Here is a 10,889-nt window from a genome sequence, read left to right on the forward strand (position 1 = left end):
AAAGCCAACAACATTTATACCATTAAAACTATTGTTTACCCGGCCAACTTTTCGAGTAAGCCCCACACATGAACATGTGTTTATAAGCAATCCTAGTACTTCGTCCTTGTCATAAAGATTACCATCGTCCTCCGCATAATTATTTTTGCCCCCAGTTCGTTGTTAAAATTCCGTATGCATGGTTTGGATACAGATGGTACGGCCTTGAAAGAGACGCCTGTCATTTTATAATTTATTATATCTCTTATATACATACAAAATTCAGTACAAAATAAACATTATAATAGCAAACATCTCTACAAACTATTAAAACACTTTAATATTAATTCATCGTATACTGCAACAGTAATAATTACTCTTGAACACATTCTTTCAGTGATTTTTGTGTGCATTTTACTGCCTTCTAGGTTTCCCCTTGCGAAAACGTGTCCACTTTTCCCAAAAATTCATAATATTTTCCCATTTCAGTAAACACAGTTTACGTGAATCAGTAAAAAAACCAATGAATTTCTTGAAAAATAAACAAGATCTTTGCGAGGCCAGCAATACAGTATATTGTATGCATTAAAAAGTCAATACATGCTTATTTCCTATTACATTATGTATTTTAAGATTTGGTATTTTCCCAAAGTCGGAAAATTTCCCAATTTTGAAGGCACAGGCGGTGAAAAAAACTTCCCCAAAAAATCACTGTCTTTCAATTCCATCTTAAAGAATTGTAAAGTTTATTGTACATCATAAAATATTTTTTTGCACGGTCAACTGTCAAAAATAACCCTTTCAATGCGCGCAAAATACGATTTGACGACAGATATTTTTTTTTTAATTTCAATGCACAATCATGTCCAACTCATTTGACTTCATGATCAAAACAAAAAAAAGCATATGATGTGTGTACAGATAAAGAATTTATTAGCGATAATTTGTCAACTGGGGGTTACGCATCAAAATAAAAAAAAACGGTTTTCGCACCTATACAGTGCGCTTTTAAAATGATTCTCTTGTATATTAGCAAATACCCCTTTTAAAAAATGTTTTCCTGTATTGCAAATTGCATGTTATATCAAAATAAAGTTTCTGCGCCAATCCACTGACCAGAAATGTCTATAATATTATGTTCAAATACTTAATTTTTTGTTGTCGTCTTCAAAAACGGATTTAGTAACATAATTGGGATAAAAATCGATAAATATGCAGTTGACAATATAATAATACATTATTTTAAATATGATCATGTGACGGCAATACTGTTGGCGACCACATCACATTTGAAACAGCCTATTCTGATCAGTGCGGTGTATGTTTGCCGGAATAGTTGTTTATATTGCTTCTTAATTTGTATAGTACATGTACACGATACAAAAACAGTTAAATGTGTCCATTCCAAGTGCTTCAATGCTGATTTAATGGAGTATGTCATTTGGTGGAAAAATAAGAGGGAGTTTTTTTCTGACATCATTTATGATAGTTACCATGAACGTTGTATCATCCCCCGAAAACATTGTCCAGACAAATGCACAGTAAAATATACGTATAATAAAATATAATGATATTCTATGAAAAATATGTGTCAAAATGGTTCTCTTCTGCGTGATAATACACGGACCTCTGGTTTAGCACTCCTCTCGACTTTGAATCACAAGGCTCAGAATTTACCACCTGAATCAAACTGTGGAGTTTTCGTTCATTAGGTCTATGCCGCTTCACAGTTTTACCATTCTCCCTCTCCGCAATAATTGCACTCAGATTAGCACTTTTGCTGTTCTGTGCATGTCTCTTTCTGTTCGACGCGATGATTGGTCGAACGTCGATGACGTCAGCAGGACCTGACACAAGTTTGTCGGTCTCATCTACATGTCCATTGCTGTCCATTTCTCCCGAGTGTGAATTTTTCATTTCATTTTCCTTTTCCTGGTTAATTCCCTTGAATTTGAACTCACTAACCTTATTTGCAAAACCCATATTTTCATTTACCTTTAAACCTTTTTTGTCAACTTTGTCCATTTTGACGTGATCATTCTGCACTAAGTGATCATCGCTCTCTTCTGGTGCACTCAGTTCGTTTGTACCAAGATTTTCCAAATCTTCCGGGGCCAAAGCTTTTGACTCAAAAGCCAACTCCTTCACCAAAGGCTCACACTTTTCACCAATAACGGATATATTTTCATCATCACCAACAATAATTTGTTTATCTTCATTGTTTCCCGGCTTCAATTCCTTAGAAGCAAGAGTTGGGTCAATAAAATCTCCCTTTAGCCAAATGTGCTGGGAACCACTTATATAATGTCGGAAATGACGTAACACGCGGGAACCAATGGAATCATAGGATTCACCCATTACCTGTTAAATATAAATACAAAGCTTTCACAAAGAAACCATAATCAAAGGCCATTCGTTATTGAGATATTTTCTTAAACTTCAGAAGCAGTTGTATGGAAACAAATTAATTTTTTTTGCTATTTTCACACACAATTTAGCGAGCGTTGTCAACAGAATTGTGCGAGCGTTGTCAATAGAATTGTATCTTATTAGTAGTTTAGAGATTGTTATTTATGCAGTTACCATCTTGTGGTCTGTTCTTCTGACAAAGCAAAAACAAAATAGTTGGGTTATAACTACATGTACTTAAACTGATAGCTCTGAATCTGTAGTTTTTTCAGTTGGTGTGGTTAATCTTAATACGCTAAAGTTATGTAGAGGCATAAGCCGAGTTACAACCCAAATATCACCGAGCCGCAAGCGAACGCCGATTTCATCGGTGAGGAAGACCGGCGGGATATTATGGCAACTATAGATTCGTGTCGCCACCTTGAATTCAGTTATATTCCCTTGTCTTGAACGAACTTTACCTAAGCCGGGTCATGTGACCAGCTTATGCCGTTTCCCCCGCCGAACTTGTATAAATGCAGTTGTAGTGTGTGAATACCACCAGATAAATTTCGTCATGAATGCAGTAACTTGCTTCGAATGAAGACTTTAAACAAGGGTAACTTTACTATTTGTTCATCATTTTATATGAAACCTAACGCAAACTACGCCGCTTTCAGAATCCCATCTTCGGTCTCTTACCAGAGTTTGAAAGTTCGGATTCTTAAGACTTAGACAAACCTTTTCACCAAACTGCCGCCTGACGGAGCACTGTCAAAACCTTATTTAGGAAACAGTTTGTCGAAATGTTTGAGAAAACTAAGCACTTATCAGACTCCTGTAATAGAACGAAGACGGGGCTATTTAAGCGGCATAGAATTTCCTTTGTTTCATTTAAAAAGTTGAAGAGAACTAGTATTTATCTTTGTTTTAAGCCTTCATTCGAAGCAAAATGCTGCCATCCGACGTAATGTATCACGTGGTATTCACATACACTGGGTTGGCCCTTTACCTCTATTTCCAACGACACATGCCCGATGACGATGTTTGCCTTGTACAGATTCTTCACGCGTGAAGCGTGCACACCCTTACTGTTGATTGGACCGATCAACTCCAGGTCGAGAGAATCGAGCACCTCCTGTCGCATGGTTACAACATCACTTCCGGAATCAACCATGAATTCTGAAACAAAAATAAAATATTAAGCTTCATACAAGAAGTACAACTATCTTGCCACGTGACAAATGCGTCACTACTACGCATTTGTGACCAACAACTGAAATCACTAGCGGATCCAGGAAGGGCACAAGACGCACCACCCACCACCGCCCTAAAATCGCCGACGTTTATCTTTTATTTAATGGTGGATTAAAAAGTAATAAAATACGCCCCCAATGCACCATTTCAGACTAGGAGGGGGTGGGGTGCCCTCACATCCCCTTCCAACACTTAAAACCAAATATATTTCGGTTCTTGGGAAGGGGCGCAAGTCAAAAGGTTACGCCACCTTTAACGTCAAATCCTGAATCCGCCCCTTGAAATCGTACAATCTGATTCTACAAATATTGCAACAGTGTCCTCTAAATATATGACGGAACATGGGAGGTTGAACATTTTGAAAACACTACTTGATGCACTTCTAGAGTGCTTCGTTAGTCCTGTATTTAATCGGTATACAACTAGAAGGGTATCCATGGCATGTAACAAAAGGTGATCCATGCAACAGAAGGTTCTTACTCAGTGATATATTTGGGAATTATTTTCTCCGCCTTTGCCATGCAAATTGGGAAAAAAAGTTGACATTTGGATAAGCACAATAGCTAATCTTATGCCAAATATACATGTTTTTACTTTATTATGCATACATAATGCTGCAAAAAGAGTTAGACTTGTCAAGATATTATTTATTTTTCAAGAAAACATTGCTTTTTTATTCATTAACGTAATCTGCATGTATTAAATTGGGTAAAAATATAAAAAAATAGGAAAATGAACATTTTAGTTGGCATATGAAAACATCCTTTAAAGGGCAGTTAATTGCACCAAGATAAGATACTGTTACTCATTTGATAGCATGTGGCATTTCCTTAAATGTGTGTGCATTTCAAATACTGGTTAAATTTCATTTTTCACCAATAGGATGTAAAATAACGTAAATATTACACTATATTACACTAAGATAATTTCAATTTACGACTAATATCTGCAAACATCTTAATTAAAACGGTTGCCATGAACTTAAAATTTGAGCATTTGTCAGTGATCTTCTAACGTTGGCGTAAACCGGGATAGTTCACTCTACAAATACAGAACTGTTAACTTGACTCCAATTGCTATAAACACGTATACACGAGTAGCTTAATTTTACATATATACACGCTAAACTACAAACTATCGAAAGTCGTATAGCTAATCCGTACCTATATCGACACGATCTCTGGAATCCAGCGTGGACACCACAGTCGCCTCTAACAACAGGAAGTCATATTTGGCATCAAGCAGGCATCGAGGTTTGCCCCACCGCCCATAAGTAACGGCTAGTTCCGGTTTTTGCAAACAAATGACGTCACTGCCTGTAGTTTCTTTATTCTCGTTCTCAGGTTCTTGTACTTCCATTTTCGGCACCCTTGTCATGTTATTCTTAGCCAGTTGGCGAACTTAAAGAGAAAATCAGTTGGCTATTTCGTAATATTTCGAAATAAAAATCTGTATAACAGTATTCCACAATGGGCAGCCATAATCGACTGATTCCATGACTTGGAATGAGGAAAAGAACATCACATTTGTATATAGTCTCTTATTCATGAGAATCAAGTTGATTCTATCGTAAAGGTAAAGGATTTCAGATCAAATCTGAATGAATTCCGCGCTTATATTTCAATGTCCACGCGCAGATCAAGTGGCATATTTTTTGACTGACAGTATATACGTTATCTTCGATCGCGGGTGGCTTAGATACTGACCGTTCAACAGATTATTGTTAGATTTGATGGTTAGTCAAACCTACCCAACACATTCAATATTACATATACATTGCAAGATGCAAAGGTCATAATCGAAATGAAATGGTTGTCTAAAGTAATATATTTGGCATTCTGGCAACGCCTTCCTACCTGCTCGCTCAAGGCGCCTCTTGTGGCCCGGAAGTGTTATCTCCAGCTCGTCATAGAGATCCTCATCGGGCAGCTTTAGGCGCGCGAGGGCGGCAATGTCCGTAAGGTCGCTCTCCATGAAGCTGATAAAGTAGTGGCTCAACCCCGCCGCCTGCAGCCACTCGTGCAACATGTACTTCCGGCTTGGGTGGAAGTGGTGCGCTAAAACAGACACGTGACATGGATAGTGGTCTTATTCTTATGCACCAGTAACCACGGTCCCCAGGTCCGGGGAATAGCGGGGACTTTGACTTTAGGTCAAGCTAATCCCGGGTAAGATCCCCGCCATGCGGGAACAAACTGCTGGTAAAATCCAGGTGCAACCCGGGGACATCCTAGATAAGGCCCATTCCCCGCTATTTTCGGCGCAAAAACAAAACCACTGCATTCACCCCGCACTTCGGAAGGTAAAACACGGCCCATTTCCCCCGCTATCCCCCGGACCTGGGGGCGTGGCAGTTAAAATTGACTGGTGCATAACTATATGTGGCATTATTTGTTTGACGTTCAACCGTTGGTTGACCTTTAAATTAATATGTGACTGTAATTAATATGTGAGCTTTGATGTACGAGAAACTGCGTCATGTATATGGTTTCGTTGCGAGTTTCAGCGTCAACACAACAAACGCAAATTTCCCTTAAGTATGATACTAATTACAAATCATATGCGTATATTTAGCAAACCCATTACTTATTTAAAGTTTAACATAGTATGCCCGAAAATGTCTATCTATATACATGATTAGCTCACCAGTGTAGTTAGCTATAAGTTTTCACATGAAGTTCAAATACCTCACATGTCAGGAAACCATTATGGATGCTTATACATTTGGTTAGAAATAAATCCATAAAAACTCATACTTGTCAACAAATGTATTGATTTATTTTGGTCACGGAATGTCCCGGACTACCCCGGATTGAAAAATCCTCCCGGACAATCCCGGAAAACCACGGCAATTTTAAACAGTTTAAAATTTCCGGGTTGGTGTCCCGGACCATGACGGACCATTCAAGACTGTCCCGGATAAGCCCGGACCAAACGCGGCTACAACACGGATCTGAGCTCGGATCGGCCAAATTGCAGTGCGGGACGCTTCGGAGCGCTCCGAGGGGTCGGCAAGACTTGGGCTTTATCCTTCCAATCATTAAATTAAACCATTGGCGTCTGAACGCCGCTTTCTCGCTTCCGTAGTTCCATCGACCGGCATGAAAATCCACAGGCATGCAGTGAAAACAAACAAACGACGTCACTCTTAAAAGTGTCCTATCATTTACCTTAATCTCCGATAAACGATTATTGCAAAGTAGTGTAACAAAACTCAACTTAATTATTGATACATCTATTGAACCTTCATCAAACATTCGACATCAATGGAGCCAATTTGATGGGTCGGGTATTGATTGTTTTATCTGAGAGCAGGTCTGTCGTCAATATGGATGTATACTCAACAGCACTAATTTGAAAATAACGACGGCCCAGCTTCATGAACTAATTGAGGAGCAAAAAATCGCAACCCAAAAACGTAAGAACTTGTACGTACAAGGATTAAAGAAGTTGGTGAAAAATCAACTTTAGAATAAGTAGATTCGTTGTAATAATTCTTTATTTTATTTAAACAAAAATAATGAGTGTATAATGTTATATGCCATAAAATATTATCAACGGCATATATATATATTGCTCTATACTGTAGTGGCGTAAAAAGGGAGCTAAGGACAATGTAGGTTCTTCAAGAAATGTTAACTCATGTCAAACAAGAGCAGGAACTGGTTAAGCAACTCAACAAAATGAAAAAAAAAAACACTAGAAAACTAATTCAAAATGATGCCTTTGCATAAATGTATACATTGTCCAATTAACGCCGACTGCATACCTTACACAGTTTTAACTTATGAATAATATAAACCTTGAAACATTGAATAACCTAAAATTTATAAATTCATTACTTCATACCTGTGTAAAGCCATGGGCTATCGATTGTATATAAACATGTAGAGTACAGAACATGTTGATGTTATAACACTACATATATAACAATTACATGTACTGTAGTACAGTACGGATTTATGACGTAGATCCTATCATTATTTAACACGATTAAAAAATACAGTGGCCGTGGATATAACAAAAAGACGCTAACCTGCTTCAAGGATCCTATTCCTGTCATCTGTATCTATTATATACATGGACTTTAAATCGCCTTCAGTCAGGTGAGAAATGTCCCCTTCTTTATCAAAGCCTTTGGCGACAAACATGTCGAAATATTTCCTCATTCCGAGCTTGTCCAAGAATTCTTTTACGCCGTCCTCCATCCTCAGCTTTCATTATCATTTGATTCCTACTTTATCTGTGATATCGCTCACTCTAACCATTAACGATTTTCAATTTTCAGACTTGTCACATTTCCCTCTGTTGACAAACTGAAAGGAGAATCCAACCACGTTTCGATTGGTCTTCAAATAGGAATATCCATACTAAAAATAAATTTCAGACTGGTTGTCTTTATATAAGGCAAAGAAAAACTCGATTGTCGTAGTGGATTACTTACCCATTCATATTGATATCACACTAGGTAAATTGAGGTAAATTGTATACAATTGAATAATGAGTAGGTATTGAATAATGAAAACAACGAACTCCTCTTCCAATAACCCATACATGTTTATTTGAAGTGTCCATGTCAGTATGGTGAAAACTACTAGAAAATAATATACACATATTAAAATAACCAATTTAAGAAGGGGGGAGGGGGCAAACCCAATTTGCTTCCATGTTTAGAAGGAATTCCTACCATTCTTCATAACCTGGATCAGCTCTTTAAACGTGTAAATTAAAGCTGCACATACCTGGATGGCGTACTTCCTAAGGTACAACAAGTAGCCCACACGTAAATATACAAGCAGAGTTCGCTTCCTTTCTTAATTCTGATTTTAAGAATAACGTTTTTAATTCAGCAAGAATGAAATGAAAAGTACAGTGTCGGTTAGAAAACTGATAATATTCTGTTCTTGTTTCCTGTGTCAACTTTTTCTTAAAATATGTCCACAACTGAATCCAGGTACAGTAATTCGAACTTACCTTATTCCAGTAAGGAATCCAAAAGTATGATGGTGTTTACATGACTTGTAAGTTTCTGCATAAGCCTGTAGATTAGACGGTTTTTCGATAAAAACTTCAAAACAACTTTCTCTCAAAATTGTTTTCCGAAACTGCATTGGCATTGTCTTTTGTAAAACTATTCGCTGAGTCCAACAATGTACCATTGGCTGTAGCCTAGCAAACATGCAGTACAGCACATTTGTAAAACCCCGTGACACTGTTGCCCGTGAAACACCGAATTCGTATGTCAGGAACATCACTGACAACTAAGATCATAGTCTCATTAGATTCATGATAAACTGTGTCATAACGAGTGAACATGGCAAATGTGGCAGCATGTATATTCGAACAACAACATGATTGTTTCATATGACAACTCTGTCAAGTGGTTAACTTTTTTATCATTTCCTTCAAAATCTTTCTCTACGAAAGTCTCTGCTGAGCTGAGATTCAAGCGCTGATTTTGAGTTCTCGAGGATTTTGAGGCTGATTCTCGAGCTTCATTCCCTCTACGTATTCTTGCCACTGATTTCTGATTGTATTAAAGAGCATGGGGTCTCATGAAATTCATCCAATAGGTCCGTGTCTGTCGAATCAGCTGAGACATTACATGGACAAATTCAAAAGCGCAATTTATACAGTATGTAATTTTATTACCTGTTGCAAACTGGAACATTCTGGTATCTAATCCCAACTGTGTTCTGTCTTCCTGGTGATTGTAACGAGTTTGATTGGAGTTGTGTTGCCATTATCGACCGGCGGTTTCGGTGTAGCACATCCCCTGAGGTTAATGGTAGAAACCCAGTCCGGATTCAGTTGATCATACAGTTCTGCCCTCTTGCCTAAAGAATGAAGACAATTATCAAATATTTTTCTTTGACTTTCATGTATGAACTTTATTGTTTTTCATCTCATAATGAAATTCTAACATTTATGTAATTTTATGAACTATTGCGCATGGTTAGAACTGAATGTGAAATGATACAGCGAATTGTAAACACCACTGTTGAATGCACTATATTCATTTAAAATAAAACATACATTCTCACCATTCAGAAAATGAGCTGGACATATTTGGACATTGTCTACGTTCTTGTTTTCAAAGTTTTCCAAGTTGCGCTAAACACTGTCGTATGCGATTAGTAGAGATACTTTCACATCCATCACCTTGGTTTTATCACTGCTGGTATTCTGTAGTATTGTAAATCGTGTTCATGGTCCTTTCTGTTTAAACAACCGATTACTGCTTACGTTAACCTGTGAGGGAAAATGCGTCCGGAGTGGGACTCGAACCCACGACCGCCCGAATACTAGCACGGCGCTCTAACCAACTGAGCCAACCGGGAGGCTGGTTTTAACCACACACACTACACTCCTCCTCTCCATTAACCTTTTCGGTCGACGGATGTTCCCATGCCGTTTCACCGCTGCCACCTTTGTGGTGAACCTGAGAGGAAAAGTGCGTCAGGTGTGGGTATCGAACCCACGAACGCCGGAACACTAGCAAGGAGCTCTAACCAACTGAGCCAACCGAAAGGCTGGTTTTAACCCCACACACTACACTTCTCCCCTATTAACCCTATAGGCCGACGAAAGCACTAATGCCGTTCCACCGCTGCCACCATTGTGGTGATCCTGAGAGGAAAAGTGCGCCCGGTGTGGGGCTCGAACCCACGGGAGCGAGACAAATCGGCTCCATTACCAAATCGGCCTACTACCAAATCGGCCCCTAAGACGTTTCGGTCCTGCCATTTCGTCCCCTTAATTAAATTGACTCGAGACGTATCGGCCCCTTACTGATTTTCAATATTTCGGACCCTTGCCACCTAAACAATAGCACGGCACTCGAACCAACTGAGCTAACCTTGAGGCTGATTCTTACCCACACGCTCTACACTTTAAACTTTATTACCGTGTGTTGACATTAAAAGCTCCCAGGGAATAAGATAATAATTAAATTTTATTTTTGCCTTTGCATTTGATTACTCCGATCAGCTGGAGCTATACAAAGAGATGTCTGCTTCGTATCGTACTTTTCTTTTTTGGAAAAAAATGCTCTAACTTCTTTATTTTTTTACCAATTTCAATAAAATTTGAAATATAAACCCTTCATGAGGCACTTTCTAATATGTATACAAAAATAAATAAATTATTAATTAAAATAACTGAGTTCTGAGTGGATTTCACGTTTTGAGTGGATTTCACGTGAAATCCACTGGATTCCTGTATCACCCCGCACCGCTTTTCTTTGGACTGAAAAGAAAATTAAA

At 38.3% G+C, this 10,889-nt stretch overlaps 1 protein-coding gene across 1 annotated transcript; it reads right to left on the reverse strand.

Moving 5' to 3' along the window:
- Positions 1 to 225: 225 nt before the first annotated feature.
- On the reverse strand, positions 226 to 7,968 carry LOC128243678 (uncharacterized). Its single transcript, XM_052961577.1, has 5 exons — positions 7,661 to 7,968; positions 5,481 to 5,681; positions 4,788 to 5,024; positions 3,380 to 3,549; positions 226 to 2,340 (listed from the first exon to the last, which is right to left on the reverse strand). Exons 1-5 carry the CDS (start codon positions 7,830 to 7,832, stop codon positions 1,555 to 1,557), a joined length of 1,566 nt encoding a protein of 521 aa, XP_052817537.1. The 5' UTR covers positions 7,833 to 7,968; the 3' UTR covers positions 226 to 1,554.
- Positions 7,969 to 10,889: the final 2,921 nt, after the last annotated feature.

Source organism: Mya arenaria, chromosome 8, assembly GCF_026914265.1.
Source record: "Mya arenaria isolate MELC-2E11 chromosome 8, ASM2691426v1".
NCBI classification, from domain to species: domain Eukaryota; kingdom Metazoa; phylum Mollusca; class Bivalvia; order Myida; family Myidae; genus Mya; species Mya arenaria.